General features: G+C 43.9%; 1 protein-coding gene across 4 annotated transcripts in view; it reads right to left on the bottom strand.

The window, feature by feature from the left end:
* The window catches only part of TCTN1 (tectonic family member 1), a 42,596-nt gene extending 20,841 nt beyond the window's left edge, over window positions 1-21,755 (bottom strand). For all 4 annotated transcript variants that reach the window (XM_012510096.2, XM_030821379.1, XM_030821381.1 and 1 more), the window contains exons 1-6: window positions 21,386-21,755; window positions 15,816-15,936; window positions 9,050-9,180; window positions 6,625-6,776; window positions 3,030-3,117; window positions 831-940 (exon numbers count right to left, since the gene is read on the bottom strand). In XM_012510096.2, coding sequence (XP_012365550.1) covers window positions 831-940; window positions 3,030-3,117; window positions 6,625-6,776; window positions 9,050-9,180; window positions 15,816-15,936; window positions 21,386-21,605 — 822 coding nt within the window. In that variant the 5' untranslated portion in view covers window positions 21,606-21,755. The remainder of the gene's footprint in view (window positions 1-830; window positions 941-3,029; window positions 3,118-6,624; window positions 6,777-9,049; window positions 9,181-15,815; window positions 15,937-21,385) is intronic.
* Window positions 21,756-23,008: the final 1,253 nt, after the last annotated feature.

The following is a 23,008-nucleotide window of genomic DNA, read 5'->3' as shown; positions in this document are numbered from 1 at the left end:
AGTGCGATCATAGCTCACTGCAACCTTAGCTCACCGCAACCTTAGCTCACCGCAACCTCAGCCTCTTAGGCTCAAGTGATCCTCCTGCCTTAGCCTCCTGAGTAGCTGGGACCACAGGTGTGCACAACCATGCCACAAAAGTTTTTTTTTATTTTTTGTAGGGACAGGATCTCATTATGTTGCCCAGGCTGGTTCTTGAACTCTTAGCCTCAAGTGATCCTCCTGCCTCAGCCTATCATATGGTTTTTAATCATTGAAAAAAGTCTTCTTCCCTTACCACCCTCCATCTCATCTGTCATGTGGGCCAGTGGCCTCACTCATTTCTTCAGTTTAGGGTTCAATCACTGCAACCAGAGAGAAGGGGCCCCTTCACCATCGTGCCCACTTCTCCCATTTCCTGTTCTTTCCTGACTGCCTGTGTCATCTGCCAACCAGAAAGTGGATTTCCTCTTATTTTCTGGCCTGTTTCTGAGAGAGAGCCCTTTTTGGGGCTGATACGATTATTTCTGTCACAGACATGAAGATGTTTTTATGATTTCTAAAGTTTTTAGTTATTAGTAAAGATTTGTTTTTATTCAGGAGACAGATATTGGTTACCATCAAAATGAATGAAAGAAAAAAATCAACAAAAGCAAAATATGAGCTAACTATATAAAAATAAAAATTATTTAAAGGATTATTTCAATAATCACTGATACAAAAGTACTGGAGAAATTTAAACTCGAGTATCAATCACATACTGAAATTATTCTGTACTTGTCATATTTTAAAAGCGCAGAAAGAACAGAAACATACCTAATGAGTAAGTTCCACTTCAAAATAATTCTTACCCTCAGAATTTCCGGGCTGCTGTAAAAAGCCATGCTGAGGGCTTCAATTTCTTCACACTGTTCTAAATTTATTTTTCTGGTGCACTTAACAGCCTGGTTCACCAGAAACGCTGGAAATCATTAACATTCCCAAGGAAAAAAAAATAAAAAAGAGAAGAAATTTTTCAATTTTCCAATGGCAACTAAAAAATTTTAATCTAGGTAAAACTGTAAAATAAGTTACAACACAGATATACAATTTTGTTGTTGTTTTGTTTTGTTTTGTTTTTTTAGTAGACACAAGGTTTCACAGTGTTGCCCAGACTGATCTCAAACTCCTGACCTCAAGTGATCCTCTCGCCTCGGCCTCCCACAGTGCTGGGATTACAGGTGTGAACCAGTGCACCTGGCCTACAATGTTTTAAATTATTTTTCAAAAAGGTAATACATTCATGAGATTCAAAATTCAAAAAGTACAAAAAGATAATGAGTAAATCCCCCTCCAATTCTTGTCCTGCCCCCCAGCTACCACCAGTCCCCTTCTCCAGAGGCAACTGGCATGAGGCTTCTTGTGTATCTTTCTAGAAATATTCTATGGAAATAAAAGCAAATATGTGTGTAAAAAATATACACATATTTTTATTATTATTTCTTCCCCCTTTTGGAAACAAATGTACAATATATACACTATTCTGCCCCTCATTTTGTTCACTGAACAATATATCTTGGAGATTGGCCTGTCTTTACATGAAGCAGCTCCTCCTTTCTTGGGGATAATTAGTATTATATTATAGATGTGGCATAATTATTATACTAGTTCCCTATTAATGAACACTTAAGTTGTCTCCATCTTTGCTATCACCAACAATGCTGCAATCTATTATTTTGCATGTTGGCCAGCATTTCTGTAGGATCAACTCCTGGAAGTAGAACAGCTGGGTTGAAGAGCACATTCATTTGTAATCTGGATACAAATTGCTAAGTTGCCCTTCACCAAGGTTGTACCAATTTACAGTCTTACCAGCTATGTAGGTGGAGTGCCTATTTCCCCACAGCTTCAGTTTTTTTTAGTTTTGCCAATCTGACAGGGGAAAATGGTATCTCCGTTTGGTTTTTAGGTTTTGTTGCGGGGGAGGGGGAGTTGTTTTTGGTTTTGTTTTCTTTTTTTTTTCTTTGAGACAGAGTCTTGTTCTGTCACCCAGGATGGAGTGCAGCGGTGCGATTTCAGCTCACTGCCACCTCCACCTCCTGGGTCAAGCAATCCTCCTACCTCAGCCTCCTGAGTAGCTGGAACTATAGATGTGCACCACTATGTCTAATTTTTGTATTTTTTATAAATACAGGGTTTCGCTATGTTGCCCAGGCTCAAACTCCTAATCTCAAGCAATCTGCCCACCTCAGCCTCCCAAAGTGCTGGGATTACAGGCATTAGCCGCCGCACCCAGCCTTTGGTTTGGTTTTAATTTACACTGTTCTTTGTGTGTGCAAGATTGTCTTTTCAGCAGAATACATTTTCCTATCATCCATTACTTAGCTTCTTCATAGTGAGGCCCCTTGGGGATGGGAGAGCCAAGCCTGCTGCCTTCCACTGCCTGGGGGCCATTCTGCAAACTCTTGGAGGCTCCTGAATGGAGAGGAGCATAGGGGAGCACAGGCTGCAGGCCAACTGCATGGGGTCCATCCCCTCTCCACCACCGCCTGAGTGAGCCTGAACAAGAAACTGCACATCTCTGTTTCTTGCTCTAAAAAATGGAGACACTAATCTGGCCTCAAGGGATTACAGAGAGGATTTAAGGGAAAACACATGCAAGCACTTAACACAATACCCAGAACACACTAAGTGCTTAATAATGGTTAGCTGTTGATATGCTTTAGAACTTTCCAACAACTGGAAGTGTTAAACAATTGAGTGAGCTGTTTTCAGGTAGTCAGTTCCCCATCACTACAAGTGCTCAAGCAGTGACTGCATGTGGTAGAAAAGACTGGCCCTGGGTGGGAAATTGAACTACATGACCTTTGAGGCCTCTTTTAACCTGAAGATTCTGTTTTTAGTTACGAGGCCTGTTTAATTATGACTACTACAAATGTAAAGTATTAAGTTGGTGCAAAAATAATTGCGATTTTGGTCATTACTTTTAACGGCAAAAACCGCAACTACTTTTCCACCAACCTAATAATAACAGCAAATGTCTAAGGAAAGAAGAATGGCCACTTTCTTACCTGCAGGGTTATTATCAGTGCACAGAGATGATGTCAGGGACGAAGGAAATCTCAGAAACGAATCCGAAGTCTGCAGAGGAACCCCGTACTGCAAACACAATAACCAACAGTCATTATGGTGTAATTAAGGTATTCATTCAACACTTACTGGGCACCCACAATGTGCCAAGCAGCACTGCAGGCATCAGGGACACAGTGATGAGCAAAAAACAGATGTGGTCCTTGCCCTCAAGAAGCTCACATCTAGTTGTGTCGCCATTTTTAAGAGGATGTGTGTTTCTGTATGTGCATGTTACTGTATTTGCAGGCTTCTTAGTCATGGAATTTCTCCGGAAGGGTACATGAGACAATGGCATAACAGTCTGCCTCTGCAGACAGAAACTAGGTGGCCGGACACAGGGGTGAGATAATTATTTTTCGCTAGCATTAATTATTTAAATAACATATACAGTATACATTAAAATCATAAAAATCAATTTTTTATGAATCAATTTTATGAAAGAATGCCTTCGTTCCCAAAACCAAACCCCACAAAATTATTTTCCAATCTTCAAAACCCAGATTAATAGCTATTAGGCTTATAGCCAATTTTCTCAAACTTGAAAGTTTATCCAAACGCTTTAGTGCCAGCAGGAGTATGGGAAACAACTCCTTCCACTCACTGGAGCTGGGAGTGTAAAGCACTGCAATTTTTCTGGAGGGCAATCTGGTATCAATATTTAAATTTTCCATTCATTTTTACCAAACTAACTCATTTATAGGAATGTATCCTAAGGATTTAATCAGTGAAGTGTACAAAAATGTATGTATATATGAGAATGTTCATTGTGGATAACAGCAAAAACTGGAAACAGGTCTGTTAAGAGTGGAACAGCTCAGATACATACACGGAAAAGAATATTTTGGGTTTGTTTGTTTGTTTGTTTTTGAGATGGAGTCTTGCTCTGTTGCCCAGGCTGGAGTGCAGTGGCATGATCTCAGCTCACTGCAACCTCTGCTTCCTGGGTTCAAGCGATCCTCATGCCTCAGCCTTCCAAGTAGCTGGAACTACAGGCATGCACCACCACACCCAGCTAATTTTTGTATTTTTAGTAGACATGGGGTTTCACTATATTGTCCAGGCTGGTGTGGAACTCCTGACCTCAAGTGATTTGCCCGCCTCAGCCTCCCAAAGTGCTGGGATTATAGGCGTGAGCCACTGTGCCCAGCCAAGAATATTTTGTAAACTGCAGCTCTAGGCTGGGTGCGGTGGCTCACATCTGTAATCCCAGCACTTTGGGAGGCCGAGGCAAGCAGATCACCTGAGGTCAGGAGTTTAAGACCAGCCTGGCCAACATGGTGAAACCCTGTCTCTACAAAAATACAAAAATTAGATGATCATGATGGCAGGTGCCTGCAATCCCAGCTACTTGGGAGGCTGAGGTGGGAGAATTGCTTGAACCTGAGAGGCGGAGGTTGCAGTGAGCCAAGATCACGCCACTGCACTCCAGCCTGGGCGACAGAGCAAGACTCCGTCTCAAAAAAAAAAAAAACAAGACAACAACGCAGCTCTATCACTAGTTCTGACAAGTTACTTTCCTGTGCCTAAGTTTTTCTCATCAGGTAAATGGAGACAATGGTGCATCCCTCCCAGGGGGGTGCATGAAGTAATGCCTGAAAAGCTCTTCACAGTGCCTGGCACATGGAAAATGCTCAATGGTAAATTTTATATTGACATGGGAAGATGCACATGATTTATCACTGAAAAAGGAATTTTCTAGAACAATGTGGATACCTATAAATCCCACTTCTATACAACACCATATATACATTATAATAGACATATTTAAAAATCAGGAAGAATACACACCAATCTTTTCAAAGTGATTTGCAGTATGAATTTTAATGGATACAGGGATCTTTCAACTTTTACTTATATGCCTCTATACTTTGAACTTTTAGAACTAGTACATGTTGCTTTTATACTTTGCTTTTAAAAAGATGCTTCCAAAAGAAGGTTCATTCAGTTAATATGTGTCGCATTTAAAGGTGTACTACTGAACAGACATAAAACAGCACACATCTTCCAAAATCTGTAAAACTAAATACAATTTTGAGAAGATGACCGGGCAACCAACCAATCTACTCCATGATCTCAGCAACATGCCTCAAGCATTTTGCTACATATTTTAAGGTTCAGGAGAACAAAGAACTCTGAAGAGACAAATTACAAGTTTATCAAAGAATAAACAACCTTAAATCCTCTATTCAGCATTCAAATATTGTTTTATTTTTATTATTATAAGTTCTGGGATAACGGGTGCAGAACATACAGCTTTGTTACATAGGTATACATGTGCCATGGTGGTTTACTGCACTCATCAACCCATCACCTACATTAGGTGTGTCTCCTAATGCTATCCCCTCCCCTAGCCCAACACCCTCCGACAGGCCCCTGTGTGTGATGTTCCCCTCCCTGTGTCCATGTGTTCTCATTGTTCAACTCCCACTTATGAGTGAGAACATGCGATGTTTGGTTTTCTGTTCCTGTGTTAGTTTGCTGAGAATGATGGTTTCCAGCTTCATCCATGTCCCTGCAAAGGACATGAACTCATCCTTTTTTATGGCTGCTTAGTATTCCATGTTGTATATGTGCCACATTTTCTTCATCCAGTCTATCATTGATGGACATTTGGGTTGGTTCCAAGTCTTTGCTATCGTGAATAGTGCTGCAATAAACATACGTGTGCATGTGTCTTTATAGAATGATTTATAATCCTTTGGGTATACACTCAGTAATGGAATTGCTGGGTCAAATGGTATTTCAGGTTCTAGATCCTTGAGGAATTGCCACACTGTCTTCCACAATGGTTGAAATAATTTACACTCCCACCCAACAGTGTAAAAGCGTTCCTATTTCTCCACATCCTCTCCAGCACCTGTTGTTTCCTGACTTTTTAATAATCATCATTCTAACTGGCGTGAGATGGTATCTGATTGCGGTTTTGATTTGCATTTCTCTAATGACCAGTGATGATGAGCCTTTTTTCATAGGTTTGTTGGCCACTTAAATGTCTTCTTTTGAAAAGTGTCTGTTCATATCCTTCACCCAGTTTTTGATGGGGTTGTGTTTTTCTTGTAAATTTATTTAGTTCCTTGTAGATTCTGGATATTAGCCCTTTGTCATATGGATAGATTGCAAAAATGTTTTCCCATTCTGTAGGTCACCTGTTCACTCTGATGATGGTTTCTTTTGCTGTGCAGAAGCTCTTTAGTTTAATTAGATCCCATTTGTCAATTTTGGTTTTTGTTGCCATTGCTTTTGGTTGTTTTACTCATGAAGTCTTTGCCCATGTCTATGTCCTGAATGGTATTGCCTGGGTTTTCTTCTAGGGTTTATATGGTTTTAGGTCTTACATTTAAGTCTTTAATCCATCTTCAAATATTCAGTTTTAATTTTCATGATCTTTGATTTGTAGGCATGAACATTAAGTTTTTTAGTCTATAATATCAACTCTGTCTCAAGGAAGCCAGTTTTCCTGGTAACCTTGAAAATTAACTTACAAGGAAAGACATTTGTGATGGGATGAAAAGAATCAATCAAGTTCAGGCTCACCTCATATTTAGCAGCAGTAGGAATATCCAGTTTGGTTGTGAAGGAAATATATGATTCAGCATTCAATGTAAAACCATCAGATGTTTTCATCAATGTATCAAAATTGTTTTCATCAGGTACTTCTGGATTAATAAAGGATAATGCAGGTTTATCTGTTTTTTTAAAAAAAAAACAGTATTTTAAATCAGTATAAAATATATGTATAATACGTATGACCTATATAAAGGTTTTGGAAACAGTTTTTAATAGCATCAAGGCTGATGTAAAAAACAAACAGTGTCTTGGCTGGGAGCACTGGCTCACGCCTATAATCTCAACGCTTTGGGAGGCCAAGGTGGGCGGATCGCCTGAGGTCAGGAGTTTGAGACCAGCCTGGCCAACATGGTGAAACCCTGTCTCTACTAAAAATACAAAATTAGCCAGGCATGGTGGTGCGCACCTGTAATCCCAGCTACTCGGGAGGCTGAGGCAGGAGAATTGCTGAAACCCAGCAGGCAGAGGTTGCAGTGAGCTGAGATAGCACCACTGTACTCCAGCCTGGGCAACATAGCGAGACTCCATCTCAAAAAAAAAAAAAAAAAAAGTGTATTTTTCCATATTCACTTCTCCCAGGATTTTTTAAAGCTTATTAAATAAACAGGACCTCCAGACTCAGCCTGCTTCTTCTAATAATGGGGAAGTAATAGTCTGTAGCACCTACAAGTAAACAGCACAACAGAAGCCAGTAATAATCTGTCTTTTTCTCTAGCCCCTGGACTGATGAGTCTGCTGTATCAACCTGTAAGGAGAAGCTCTCTCCAGATGGCTATGGGAATGAAAGAATCTGATTTCTACTCTCACACAGCCACTGTGAAAGTCCTGGAGTAAAATGTGCTGTTCACAGAAGAGAGAGAAGGGAGCAGGCTGGCATGTTCACTGGGCTGGTGTTACGACAGAGAACCTGACAGTCACTGGCCAGTTATCACTTCAGATTACAAATCACACAGAGCATCTGCCTGTTTTCAATCACGAGAGAACAAAACCAAAATCTATAAAGATATTCTGAAAATATGAGAGTTTAATTGACAAAAAGCATAAATGTGTCTCTGATCTTTGATATCCTGATAACATTTTACATGTACTTTGGATCTAAACATATATTTGAGCTAAATGCTCAGATAAAAATAAAGATCCTGTTTTCATGCAAATATTCTTAGTAAAAATAAAAGAAAAAAAGGAAATAGAAACCACAGGTAATGTTCAAAGCTGAGCCTGATTTTCAACCATTAAACCAGGAGGAAATAAAGTTAAAAAAACACATGTATATATAGAAACCTAGATTCCTATGTATGTCTGCATATTATAAACACCTTTGAGATAAGTATAAGCTTTCAAAAGACAACTACACAAGCATAATTACTTTTAAAGAAAATGTGCATGCCCATAGGTCTATAAAGTTACTTCCTATTACCTGTGAAATGGTCTCTAAAGATATACACTATACATATAGCAAAACATAGAATAATTGCTTTAAATCTAACTGAGGGCTGGACGAGGCAGCTCACACCTGTAATCTCGGCATTTTGAGAGGCCGAGGCAGGAGGATCATTTAAGGTCAGGAGTTTGAGACCAGCCTGGCCAACATGGTGAAACCCTGTCTCTACTAAAAATAAAAAATTAGCTGGGTGTGGTGGTGGGTGCCTGTAATCTCAGCTACTCGGACGGCTGAGGCAGAAGAATCACTTGAACCCGGGAGGCAGAGGTTGCAATGAGCTGAGAACATGCCACTGCATTCCAACCTGGGCAACAGAGTGAGACTCTGTCTCAAAAAAAAAAAAAAGAAAGAAAGAAAAAATAGTAATAATAGGGCTGGGCACAGTGGCTCACGCCTGTAATCCCAGCACTTTGGGAGGCCAAGGCAGGTGGATCACCTGAGGTCGGGAGTTTGAGACCAGCCTGACCAACATGGAGAAACCCCGTCTCTACTAAAAATACAAAACTGGCCGGGCATGGTGGCCCATGCCCATAATCCCAGCTACTTGGGAGGCTGAGGCAGGAACTCGTTTGAACCCAAGAGGTGGAGGATTTGTGATGAGCCGAGATCCAGCCATTGTACTCCAGCCTGGGCAACAAGAGCAAAACTCCGTCTCAAAAAAAACAAACAAACAAACAAAAAAAACCACACACAAAAATTATCCAGGCATAGTGGCAGGCGCCTGTAATCCCAGCTACTCAGTAGGCTGAGGCAGGAGAATCACTTGAATCTGGGAGGTGGAGGTTGCAGTGAGCCGAGATTGCGCCACTGTACTCCAGCCTGGGTGACAGAGCAAGACTCTGTCTCAAAAAAATCATAATTATAATCATAAAAGAAATCTGAGACATTTTTCCATAACTTTGAGAAAAATTTTCCAGAGTTTCACAAAATATATCAATGTCAAATACTTACAGTTTGTAATATGAATGCAGAAAATAGATGGATTAATCTGGTCAACAAGTTTAAATACTCTTTGAGGTGGGTTTGCTGTAAAATTCAATGAATAGATGGCTGCTTTTTGACTACAAAACTGGCTGTCGCCCCTGAAAATTAAAAAAATAATAATACAAAGTCACAAGACATAAGCACACAATCTTAGCAAGATTATTTAAAAACTGTCAGATGCTTGTACTGTACTATGTTAACAGTTACGTGGAGGATATTTATGAAAGCATGACATTAGAATTAAATCCAGCTGGGCACGGTGGCTCACACCTGTAATCCCAGCACTTTGGGAGGCCGAGGCAGGCGGATCACAAGGTCAGGAGATCGAGACCAGCCTGGCCAAGATGGTAAAACCCCATCTCTACTAAAAATACAAAAATTAGCTGGGCGTGGTGGCGTGTGCCTGTAATCCCAGCTACTAGGGAGGCTGAGGCACGAACATCGCTTGAACCCAAGAGGCAGAGGTTGCAGTGACCCGAGATCACGCCACTGCACTCAAGCCTGGTGACAGAGTGAGACTCCATCTCAAAAAAAAAAAAAATGAATCCTTTTTTTTGAGATGCAAAGTCTCACCCTCCCAGGCTGGAGTGCAGTGGCATGATCTCAGCTCACTGCAACCTCTGCATCCCAGGTTCAAGTGATTCTCCTGCCTCAGCCTCCCGAGTAGCTGGGACTACAGGTGTGCACTGCCATGCCTGGCTAATTTTTGTATTTTTATTAGGGACAGGGTTTCACCACGTTGGCCAGGCTGGTCTCAAACTCCTTACCTCAGATGATCCACCTGCCTCAGCCTCCCAAAGTGCTGGGATTACAGGCATGAGTCACCACACCTGGCTGAATCCATTTTTATTTAGTTTATTCTGTGTTAAAATATTTTGCATTTGGGCCAGTCACAGTAGCATGCACCTGTATTACCAACTACTCAGGAGGTTAAGATGGGAGGATCACTTGAGGTTAGGAGTTCGAGGCCAGTCTGGCAACATAGTGAGATCCTCGTCTCTTTTTAAAAAAGAAAAAGGTTGGCATTTAAAATTTTTTCCTCTAACAGAAAAGAACAAAATTGAGACAAGTAGAATAATCTTTAAGGAAATCTTGTCAAGAACATAGATCAGGGTATAATTTTTATGTCAATGAACTTTATAAACTCTGATAGCATCAATTAGATAAAATTTTGCAGACCTTCAGATTGTTTAAAAGTACGCAGAATAGATCCAAATTCCTTGTCTTTAGAATAAAGCTGTCTTCAAAGGACTGTGAGAATAAGAAAATGTGGAGCCATCAGGAAGGTTTAATGCTTAGAAGTTATGGTACAGGGCCAGGCACAGTAGATCATGCCTGTAATCCCAGACTTTGGGAGGCCGAGGAGAGCGGATCACCTCAGGTCAGGCATTCAAGACCAGCCTGGCCAACATGGCGAAACCGTCTCTATTAAAAATACAAAAATAAATTAGCCAGGCATGGTGGCATGCGCCTGTAGTTCCAGCTGCTGGGGAGACTGAGGCAGGAGTATTGCTTGAACCTGGGAGGTTGCAGTGAGCCAAGATCGTGCCACTGCATTCCAGCCTGGGCGACAGAGTGAGACTCTCTCTCCAAAAAAAAAAAAAAAAAAGAAGTTATGAGTTAAGTCTTCAAGTCTTCAACCAATCCCAGATTTGACAAACCCCAATCAATTTGCTATAGATACAGATACAGGCCAAGCATCGTGGCTCATGCCTGTAATCCCAGCATTTTGGGAGGCTGGGGAGTATCACTTGAGGCCAGGAGTTCAAGACCAGCCTGTGCAACATAGACCCCTATCGCTACAAAAAACAAAGAAAAAATTAGCCCGGCATGCTGGCAGATGTCTGTAGTACTAACTACTTGGGAGGCTGAGGTAGGAGGACTGCTTGAGCCCAGGAGCAAGGTTACAGTGAGCTATGATCATGTCACTGCACTCCAGCCTGGGTGACAGAGCAAGACCTGTCTCAAAAAAATATAGAGGCTGGGCACAGTGGCTCACGCCTACAATGCCAGTACCTTGGGAGGCCATGGCAGGAGGATCACTTGAAGCCAGGAGTTCAAGACCAGCCTGGGCAACAAAGTGAGACTTTGTCTCTAAAAAAAAAAAAAAAAAAAAAAAATAGACAGCTGGACAGACAGATAGATAATGGTATAGAGTCATAATAAAAATGGGACTATATTCTACATACTGTTTTGAGGCTTTTCTCACTTAATATATAATTCTTAATATGCACTTACAATATTATACTAAGTGGCTTCATCATCGTATACCAGCCTATTAATACCCCAATTTGTTTAACCAATATAGATATGGATATGGTACAGGCCAACTACCGTGGCTCATGCCTGTAATCTCTGCATTTTGGGAGGCTGGGGAGGATCACTTGAGGCCAGGAGTTCAACACCAGCCTGGGCAACACAGACCCCTATCTCTACAAAAAAACAAAGAAAAAATTAGCCCGGCATGCTGGTAGATGCCCATAGTTCTAACTACTTGGGAGATTGAGGTAGGAGGACTGCTTGAGCCCAGGAGCAAGGTTGCAGCGAGCTATGCTCATTGGTTTAGGTTTAGGTTTCTAATTTTCCCCAATTATATGTAATGCTATAATGACATCCTTATACATACATCTTTATGACTGTCTCCAGTTGTTTCCTTAGGATATGTTTCCTGAAGTGGAACTGCTAAACCAAAAGGCAGGTAACATTATTTAAAGCTTCTGAGACACACTCCCAGATTGCCCTCTAGAAGGGCACAATATACATTCTCACCAACACTGTAGTAAGAGTGCCTATTTCCCTGTACTCTTGCCAAGACTGGATATTATCATTCAGTTTTTACTGGGCCTTAAAGGATAAGTAGAAATCAGACAGACAGTAGGAATGGGAAGCAAATCCAAGTGCAAGAACGGCAATGGCCAAGGCTGGGTAACGACTTATAGTCTTTGGGAAACTCTGAGTACTAAGGTTGGGATGGAATGGATTTGAGATGGCTGGTAGCAGGCGATAGGCTCTGAAAGAAGGTGGGAATGAATCTGAATCCAGGCTAAGAAGCCTATAGATAATGAGAACTTCTGAAGGTCTTTTAGTGAGTGCCTGACAGGATGAGGTGTGAGCTCATAAAGTAGGAGCAGGGATGGACGACCATGAGGGCTAGAGTGATGGAAGACGCCACAGAATGGGACTCCTTATTCCCCTCCAGTCAGCCACATCCCCAATCCTGTGCAGTATTTCAGAATCACCATCAGATCTAGATACTTCTCCCTAGCCCCACTGTCACAGCTTTTGGGGAAGGTGGGGAGGGAAACCGTTAATCTGCATCTGCAATAGCTTAATAGCTTTTTACTTGCCACCAGGCTTGGCCTTGTGATCCACTGCACATGCTGCTGCAGAATTACATAAGATGGGAATCTGATCCTCTTACAACCCAGGCCCTGTGGACTTCAGGACAGAGTCCAAACCCCTTAGCATACACACAAGGCCCCTGGGGACCCGACCCCCGATCTCTTTGCTACACTCCTCTCACCCCACCCCTCTTCTGGCCACACTGAGTTACCTGCAGTTAAGCAAGCCATCCCGCATCCCCCCATCTCTGTCCATGCAGTTCCCTCTGCCTGGAATGCCCTTCCCCTCAGTCCATCCTGACCATCTTCCACGTGTCCTTCAGGACCCAGCTCAGCTCCTGTTTTCTGGGGAGCATTCCTTAGTGGGCTGAGTTAGATGCCATTCCTCTGCCTTCTCATCATGCTTAATGTAGAAACTGCCATCCACTCCTGTCTCCCTTACTCGACGGTAAGCTCTTTGAAGGCAGGAAAGTGCATTCAGGAGGTGCTCAAGAAAGGTGGGGAGAAAGGAAAGACTGCTGAGACAGGAAAAGGAAAGGAAGAGGCAGGGGTCAGGGGAGCCTCCAGGTTTTTGGCCTGGTGTCGGCCTAAAAGACTAATGGTAGAGGAAGTCAAAAAGGGACACTAGGAAATCAGTTAGAGGTGGAAGGGAGAAATTCATTCATCCATTCAACTCATTATTATTATTTTTTTTTTTTGATGGAGTTTCGCTCTTGTTGCCCAGGCTAGAGTGCAACGGTGTGATCTTGGCTCCTGCAACCTCTGCCTCCCAGGTTCAAGCGATTCTCCCACCTCAGCCCCCTGAGTAGCTGGGATTACAGGCACCCACCACCATGCCCAGCTAATTTTTGTATTTTTAGTAGAGACGGGGTTTCACTATCTTGGCCAGGCTGGTCTCGAACTCCTGACCTCAAGTAATCCACACGCCTCAGCCTCCCAAAGTGCTGGGATTACAGGTGTGAGACACTGTGCCTGGCCAATTCAACTCATTCTTAATGAGGGCCCACTATGTGGCAGGAGCTCTACTAGGCACTAATGGTTAAGGAGTAAAGAGATCTTCCAGGCTGGGCACAGTGGCTCACGTCTGTAATCCCAGCACTTTGGGAGGCCAAGGTGGGTAGATCAAGAGGTCAGGAGTTCGAGACCAGCCTGGCTAACACGGTGAAACCCTGTCTCTACTAAAAATACAAAAAATTAGCTGGGCGTGGTGGCACATGCCTGTAGTCCCAGCTCCCTGGGAGGCTGAGGCACGAAAATTGCTTGAACCCAGCAGGCGGAGGTTGCAGTGAGTCAAGATGGAGCCACTGCACTCCAGCCTGGGCGACAGAGCAAGACTGTGTCTCAAAAAAAAAAAAAAAATAGCCCCAAGCCGCCGGGCATGGTGGTAGGCACCTGTGGTCCCGGCTACTCGGGAGGCTGAGGCAGGAGAATGGCGTGAACCCGGGAGGCGGAGCTTGCAGTGAGCGGAGATCGCGCTACTGCATCTAGCCTTGGCGACAGAGCAAGACTCAGTCTCAAAAAAAAAAAGAAAAAAAAGTAGCTATCCCTTATTTGCGTTCGGCCAGGTGAAATCTCACTTTCAGGCTCCTGTATTTACTAAGGGAGGAAAACAGAATGATTTTCAACAAATACTGAAACATGCTACAGGCCAGGTAGCCAGAAAATTAATCTGACTACATTGCCCTGTTCTCTGAGCATTTTTACAATACTAAATAGGCTCAAAATCCCGCTGGTCAATAAAATAGTTTCTCACAGGAAAAACCCATTGTTCTTCTTAAAAGGGTTCACCTATCAAGTATCAATTGCTAAAACTTGCTATAAGGCTAAATTTAAATTAGCTATCTCTGAATACTAAGTTGGTCCCATCCTGAATTAATGAGCCTCTTCTAAGTGCTGCCAGTTTTTCAAAAAGCCTTGAAGCTGGGCGCGTTGGCTTACACCTGAAATCCCAGCACTTTGGGAGGCCAAGGCGGGCGGATCACCTGAGGTCAGGAGTTCAAGACCAGCCTGACCAATATGGTGAAACCTCGGCTCTACTAAAAATACGCCAGGCATCGTGGTGTGCACCTATAGTCCCAGCTACTCAGGACGCTGAGACAGGAGAATTGCTTGAAGCCAGGAGGCGGAGGTTGCAGTGAGCCACTATCGCACCACTGCACTCCAGCCTGGGCAACAGAGTGAGACTCCATCTCAAAAAAAAAAAAAAAAAAAAAAAAAAAAAAAAGGCCGGGCGTGGTGGCTCACGCTTGTAATCACTGCACTTTGGGAGGCCGAGGTGGGTGGATCACGAGGTCAGGAGATCGAGACCATCCTGGCTAACACGTTGAAACCCCATCTCTACTAAAAAAAAAAAAAAAAAATACAAAAAAATTAGCCGGGCGTGGTGGCGGGCGCCTGTAGTCCCAGCTACTCAGAGAGGCTGAGGCAGGAGAATGGCGTGAACCCGGGAGGCGGAGCTTGCAGTGAGCCGAGATTGCGCCACTGCACTCCAGCCTGGGCGACAGAGCGAGACTCTGTCTCAAAAAAAAAAAAAGCCTTGAAATCTCAATTATAAGAGATCATTCAGAACAGATTATTTCTTTACCTTATAATCAGCTGGGAATGTCATTTTTCATTGTTCTATACAATGCGAACTGTGAGAATTCCTGGTAGATTTACATATCAGAAAAGTACAAAGATTTCTTACCTAATTTTTTGTTACAAATACTATGTCCACAACAAAAGCTGTGAAATTAAACTGCACTTTTCACCCTAGGCTATACTAATTCACTGATACAAAAAATGTGACCACTGTCTGTTTACAACTCAAATTGAAATGTAATTCAATCTTCAAACACAGAGGTTTCATTACATTATTTTAATGTATATTCTCTCTTCTCTTGTGCCTGCACAGTCACCTGGCTGAACGCAAGTAAGGGATAGCTACTTTTTTTTTTTTTTTGAGAATGAGTCTTGCTCTGTCGCCCAGACTGGAGTGCAGTAGCGCGATCTCCGCTCACTGCGAGCTCCGCCTCCCAGGTTCACGCCATTCTCCTGCCTCAGCCTCCCGAGTAGCCAGGACCACAGGTGCCCGCCACCATGCCCGGCTAATTTTTTTGGATTTTTAGTAGAGACGGGGTTTCACCGTGTTAGCCAGAATGGTTTCAATCTCCTGACCTCGTGATCCGCCCACCTCAGCCTCCCAAAGTGCTGGGATTACAGGCGTGAGCCACTGCGCCCTGCCAGGCATAGCTACTTTTTTACATATTAGTTTGGACGGTATGGCTTCAGAACAACGCAAAACACCGGAAATCAGGTTTGGGTTTTTAAGCCTGGAAAAGTTTTCCCTTTCTCCAAATTGTATTATCCTGGTCAAATTTTTTCAAAATTGCATGTGTCATACGTAAACTTACGTGACAACTGGAACTGAGCAGGCAGAAAAGACACTGAAATCCATGGAGCTGCAGTCAGGATCACAGCAGCAGTTGACGTCACACTGTGCTGGGGATAAGTCACAGACACACAGAGCAGCAACTGCAGAAAAAAGAGGGGTAGGATCCAGAGCATCAACATCAGCAGGTGGTGACTGCCCCCTGCCACCGCAGTAAACTATAAGTCAACTTCATACAAAAGGTCCATTTTATTTTTCCTATTGCACTTTGGGGGAAATTTGTGAAGTGGAAATGAGTCAGTTTGAGCATCCCACAATCAGAGGTTTCCCCAAAGTGGCTAATGATCTGACTCGCTTGGAAAGTTCTGTTAGTGCTTTGCCTACAGAGATGCTGATTTGGTAAGATGAATATGAAACCCAGGCATTTGCAGTTTTCAGAAACTTTCCAGGTGATGCTTATAATTAGACAAGTTTAAGAACAAGCACCCCTAAACCATTTGCCTGACCATAAGAACCACCAGTTTAAAACTCCAAAGTCCTTAAGCCCCGTCTCTGGAGATTACGATTCAGAGGAAGGGCCCACTTTAACCTTCAGGAAAGAGGCTTTTCAACCTTGCCCCTCTCTTCACGTATAACCTGCTGCTTTAAAGCTGAACTCATATTCACAGACCCTTGGCCAAGAATCATACCGGCTCAGGTGCTCAGAATGTCTTTGGTGATTTAGACAATAAGGTATGCGGGCGGGGTAGGAATCCCCCCCACTTCACAACTTTTAATTATTTTATTTATTTTTATTTTTTTAAAAGGAGTTTCGGCTCTTGTTGCCCAGGCTAGAGTGCAATGATGCAATCTTGGCTCACTGCAACCTCCACCTCCTGGGTTCAAGCTATTCTCCTGCCTCAGCCTCCTGAGTAGCTGGGATTACAGGCATGCACTACCATGCCCAACTTTTTTTTTTTTTTTTCTGTATTTTTAGTGAAGACGGGGTTTCACCATGTTGGCCAGGCTGGTCTCGAACTCCTGACCTCAAGTGATCCGCTGGCCTTAGCCACCCAAAGTGCTGGGATTACAGGCGTGAGCCACCACTCCTGGTCAACTTGTAATCATTAATAAGGATGATTTTTCTTTGCCGCTTTGTAACAAAGATAATTATCTGGATTTTTAATTCTCTATTTTATTCTGTCAAATAAGGAAAAGAAAACCCTTTTAAAAAAATAGAGAATGAATTTATGGTTGCAATTATTGCTGGAAGGGAAGAAGTAAGATCAACCTTCAATCTTATCTGTAATGTTTTCTTTTTCAAAAGAAGATTTCAAACCAGGCACGGTGGCTCACACCTGTAATTCCCGCACTTTGGGAGGTGGGCAGATCACTTGAGGTCAGGAGTTTGAGACCGCCCTGGCCAACATGGTTAAACCCTGTCTCTATTAAAAATACAAAAATTAGGCTGGGCGCGGTGGTTCATGCCTGTAATCCCAGCACTTTGGGAGGACCAGGCAGGCGGATCAAAAAGTCAGGAGATGAAGACCATCCTGGCTAACACGGTGAAACCCCGTCTCTACTAAAAACACAAAAACTAGCTGAGTGTGGTGGCGGGCACCTGTAGTCCCAGCTACTGGGGAGGCTGAGGCAGGAGAATGGCGTGAACCCAGGAGGCGGGGCTTGCAGTGAGCTGAGATCGTGTCACTGCACTCCAGCCTGGGCGACAGAGCGAGACTCCATCTCAAAAAAAAAAAAAAAAAAAATACAAAAATTAGCCAGGCATGGTGGTGGGCACCTGTAATCTCAGCTACTCAGGGAGGCTGAGGCAGGAGAATCGTTTGAACCCAGAAGGCAGAGGTTGCAGTAAACCGAGATCACACCACTGCACTCCAGCCTGGATGACAGAGTGAGACTCCATCTCAAAAAAAAAAAAAAAAGATCTCAAGCCAAAAAACAAAAATAACAAAAAAGGAATCTGAAGCAAATGCTGCTAGTGTCCACCCAACATTCTTACTTGTACGTATGAATTATTTCACGATAAAAAGGAGCTTTAGAAAAATGTACCCCACAGCGGCCTCACACCTGTAATCCCAACACTTTGGGAGGCTGAGGCAGGGGGATCATGAGGTCAGGAGGTCGAGACCAGCCTGGCCAATATGGTAAAACTCCATCTCTACTGAAAATACAAAAATTAGTCGGGTGTGGTGGCACACACCCGTAGTCCCAGCTACTCAGGAGGCTGAGGCAGAAGAATCGCCTGAACCCAGGAGGCAGAGGCTGCAGTGAGCCGAGATCATGCCACTGCACTCCAGCCTGGGTGACAGGGCAAGACTCCATCTCAAAAAAAAAAAAAAAGAAAAGAAAAGAAAAAGAGAAAAGAAAAATGTATCCCATAGCTCACGCTTGTAATCCTAGCACTCTGGAAGGCTGAGAAGAGTGGATCCCCTGAGGTTAGGAGTTCGAGACTAGCCTGGCCAACGTAGTAAAACCCCATCTCTACTAAAAATACCAAAAAAATTAGCCAGGCATGGTGGCGCATAGCTGTAATCCCAGCTACTTGGGAGGCTGAGGGAGGAGAATCGCTTGAACCTGGGAGGTGGAGGTTGCAGTGAGCTGAGACTGCGCCACTGCACTCCAGCCTGGGTGATTAAAAAAAAAAAAAAGAGTACCCCGTAAAAGGTATAATGCACTCTGCACAAAAAAATGTGTGAGGTGAAGGGGAAGGTTTTGTTAATATGCGATGATTTCTTAGTCTAAGACACAAAAGCTTTCCCCCTAAAGTTTACAGTGCTTCTCTCTAGTTGAGAACTCTTCTATGTGCTTAGTAAAATGACACAACTTATGCAGGCTAATGTAAAAAATAAAAAGTGCTTCAGGTTCTCTGTATGTTTAAAATTACTATCTTGCTTTGTTTTCAAAACTTAAAGCCCTTATAGGTAGCTATAAGACCACTAAGGACGAAGCAATAGTGTTTAATAACTCCACTTAGGAAAAAGGTTTCTACCCAGGATGCGAGTGTAATTAATCATCCAACAAGTAGCTGTTCAGCCCCTGTCAGGTCTAAGTAGCACTCAGCTGCTCTTGCCTCCTATCGCATCTGCACACCTGGCTTGTAGAGCAGGGTACAAATGAACAGAGCCCAGATTCAAGATGAAGGGTTATCACTCTTCTCCCAACACTGCCTGAAGCCACCTGCAATTTTCCATCCAGTTCTTCACTCAGAGTCAGCCTCCTGCTCCGATATCTACAAGCTGTGTGTCCTAAAATTAGGCAAATAATTTACCCACCTGAAAAATGGGGATAACAGTACCCTCATCACGGAGTTGTTGTAAGGATTAAATGAGATACATCATAGGTGAAATGCTTAGCACAGTGTCTGCCACACAGTGAACAGTTAACAAATGAGTTATTACTGTCACAAGTCTAAAGAGAGGTCCTTCAAAAAGGTGAAGACAGGCAACTGGCAGAGTGCAGTGGCTCAAGCCTGTAATCCTAACACTATGGGAGGCCTAGGTGGGCAATCACTTGAGGCCAGGAGTTCGAGACCAGCCTGGGCAACATGGCGAAACCCCATCTCTACAAAAAATTAGCCGGGCATGGTGGCATGCACCTGTAGTTCCAGCTACCCGGGAGTCTCAGATGGGAAGATCACCTGAGCCTAGGAGGTCGAGGCTGCAGTGAGCTGTGATCATGCCACTATACTCCAGCCTGAGTGACAGAGTGAGACCCTGTATCCAAAAAAGAATAAAGTGTGAGGACAAGCACAAATTCATCCCCTATACTGGAAAAACAGCCTTGAACACATGCTATAATAACGATGTTTCAAGCATAGCTTGATTTTGGAGAGGAAATGCATTAACAGATGGAGTACTCACATGAATAAAAGACAATCCAGTCCAAAAACCTTAAAGAGTTTCAGGCATTGAATACTTGGCTTTATTCTGTCCCAGTTTATCACTGATTTAACTTCCCTACTAATTCATCAAATCAACAATTTAAATATAAAACAGAGCTCTGTTTATATATTAAAATAGCACATATATTTCTCTGTACTTTTTCTTTCAGATTACTCATAATTCAGAAAGGAGAGCTTTTGGAGAAATAAAGGTTCAGTAACTGAAGTTAAGTCCTAGAGTTCAAGATATCAGCTGATGACTTTTTTACTTACTAATACCGAGCCTTAATCAATTTGAGAAAAGATCTTAAGAAGGGATAGGCTAGGCACAGTTGTTTACACCTGTAATCCCAGCACTTTGGAAGGCCAAGGTGGGAGGATCACTTGAGCCCAGGAGTTTGAGATCAGCCTGAACAACACAGCGAGATCTCATCTCTACTAAAAATAAAATAAAATAAGCAAGCCGGGGGAGCACACCTGTGGTTCCAGCTACTCTGGAGGCCGAGGCAGAAGGATCCCTTGAGCCCAGCAGATTGAGACTTAAGTGAGATATAATCACGCCACTGCACTCCAGCCTGGGTAACAGAGCGAGACCTTGTCTCAAAAAGAAAGACTGAAAAAAAGATTAAAAGTACTGCATATCTATTGGGGTTACTCTCAATTCACACAATCGGAAAATTTTAAAAACTTTTTTTGAGATCATGAACCACTTTAAGAATCAGCTGCTATGAACTCTCATCTCAGGAAAAGGCATATTCACAAAGTTTTGCACTCAATCTTAACGGGTCACAGTCATTCAGTGAAGTCATCCACGTCAATTTTTTTTTTTGGAGACAGTCTTGCTCTGTCGCCCAGTCTGGAGTGCAGTGGTAATTACTGCAACCTCTGCCTCATGGGTTCAAGCGATTCTCCTGCCTCAGCCTCCCGAGTAGCTGGGATTACAGGCATGCACCACCATGCCCGGCTATTTTTTCTATTTTTAGTAGAGACTGGGTTTCGCCATTTTGACCAGGCTGATCTTGAACTCCTACCTCAAGCAATCCACCCGACTTGACCTCCCAAAGTGCTGAGATTACAGGCGTGAGCCACGGCGCCAGCCAAACGTCAAATTAGATTATAAAATATTTCCACTAAATGTGTAATTCTAGAACTAAACAATAATTTTCTGAAAAAAATGATAATTATCCCTAAATATGACTCCTAAGAAGTAAGCGTAACCCCTCCCTCAATAGCTTTCCACCTCCAATTCAACACAGGAGGAATCGTGGGTTTTTAGAATTCAGGTCAACAGACAAGGGTCTTAACATAGTCACATTTAGTAAGATAGACCTTTGGCCTCTCTTTAAGTGCAAGTTCAGTGCAGCCTAGGCACTAATTTCCACCATTGTCTCTACTGAATTTCGTCTTGGGCTGCAAGGATTCATTCATTATTGCTCTTTGCATCACTGTTGTCTGGGACCACTTCAAGTATTTTCAAAGGTTTGATACCGTCCCACTTAAACTCTGAGACCTGGTTTTCTCATTTACCTGACAGTGATAGTAACAGCTACCTCTCAGGGTTATTGTTTAGAGAACGGACGTTTACGGAACACTCAGCAGTGTCTCCACACAGTAAGTGCTCTATAAGCGTTAGCTATCATTATTACGTCCTCACCGGGGCTGCCCCCTTGAGGTTGGATCACTGGGGACCCCAGGAGCTGGCACATGGTACCCACCGTCCGTGACCGGGGTAGGCCTGGGGCCCGAGGAGGGCCCTGGAGCCGTGGGAGTCCCGGGGGGCCTGGTCGACGGGGAAGTTCCGAAAGTGGCCAGGGCTGCCTCGGTGGAGTTGAGGCCCTCTGTCGTCACCGCCGGGGTGGCCTCAGTCTGGGCGCTCACGGAGGCCCAGCAGCCCAGGAGCACCACCAGGAGCGGCGGGAGACCTCGCGGCCTCATCTCCCAGAGGGTCCCAGCGAGGCCCGCGACCGGGACCGCGCGTTGCCCGGCAACCGCGACAGCCAGGCGCGGGGCATCACGGGAAGGGGCTTGCGAAGCCGCCAGAAGCTGCAGGAGACTGACGGGGTCCAAGCCTGTATGAGGCAGGGGGCGGATCCCGGATGAGGACGGAGGGCGGAGCCTGGGTGAGGCAGCGATGGCAGGCACAGGGGCGAGCAATAGTGAGCGGGTGTGATGCTGGCGTAAACGAGGGGCGTGTAAATCCCGGCTGTGGTTCCCAACCGGTCTGCGGCGCTTGCTTAAAAAATGCAGATTTTCTGTAGTTCCAGCTACTCGGGAGGCTGAGGCGGGAGAATCGCTTGAACCCGGGAGGTGAAGGCTACAGTGAGCCGTGAGCGTGCCACTGCACTCCAGCCTGGGCAACAGTGCGAGACTCTGTCTCAACCAAAAAAAAAAAAAAAGACGGATTTCCAGGTACCACCTCAGGGCATCCTGAGTCGGTAAGTTTAGGGCAGGACCCAGGAATCAGTTTTTGGGGGATTTTTTTTTGAGACAGGGTCTCACTCTGTCGCCCAGGCTGGAGTGCAGTAGCGCGATCTCGGCTCACTGCAGCCTCGACCTCTGGGGCTCAAGCAATCCTCCCACTTCAGCCTCCTGAGTAGCTGGGAACTCAGGCGCGCGCCACCATACCCAGCTAATTTTTGTATTTTTTTTTGTAGAGACGAGGTCTCCCTCCGTCGCCCAGACAGGTCTCGAACTCCTGGGTTCAAGTGATCCACGTGCTTCAGCCTCCTGAGTCCTGAGTAGTTGGGATTAGAGGCGTGGGCCACCACTCCCAGCCAGGAATAAATATTTTTAACAAATGTCCCGATGCAAGCAGATGAGTTGGACGGAAATTTGGGAAGCACCGTCCCAACGCCACTAACGTGGGTGTTTCGAAGGAGCACAGGGATCTGTGAGATCACTGTCTCTGAATTCTCTCTATCCAGACTCTGTCAACACTGGCTTCACCTTTTTTGTTTTAGCTGCATCTCACAACGTTGCCAGATAACTTCTGTCTGCTGTATTGTGATAAAGGGGACAAATGAACACTTAATACCTTTTATTATTTTTTGTAGAGAGGGGGTCTCACTATGTTGATCAGGCTAGTCACAAACTCCTGGCCTCAAGTGATCCTCCCACCTGAGCCTCCCAAAGAGCTGGGATTACAGGCATGAGCCACCACGCCAGGCCTAAGAACTTATTTAAAGACAAAAATCTTTTACAAAAATTAAGTAAAATAATTTAGACATCTTAAAGGGGAAAACAAAGCAAATCCACTGTAATGCTACAAAATGACCTGGAGACCCTAAGATTTAGGAAAGCCTCTCCATTCTGAATGGGCTTATTTAGGAGGTACCCAA

This window comes from Nomascus leucogenys, chromosome 10 (assembly GCF_006542625.1).
Source record: "Nomascus leucogenys isolate Asia chromosome 10, Asia_NLE_v1, whole genome shotgun sequence".
NCBI lineage: Eukaryota > Metazoa > Chordata > Mammalia > Primates > Hylobatidae > Nomascus > Nomascus leucogenys.
This window is presented reverse-complemented; position numbering and strand designations above follow the sequence as displayed.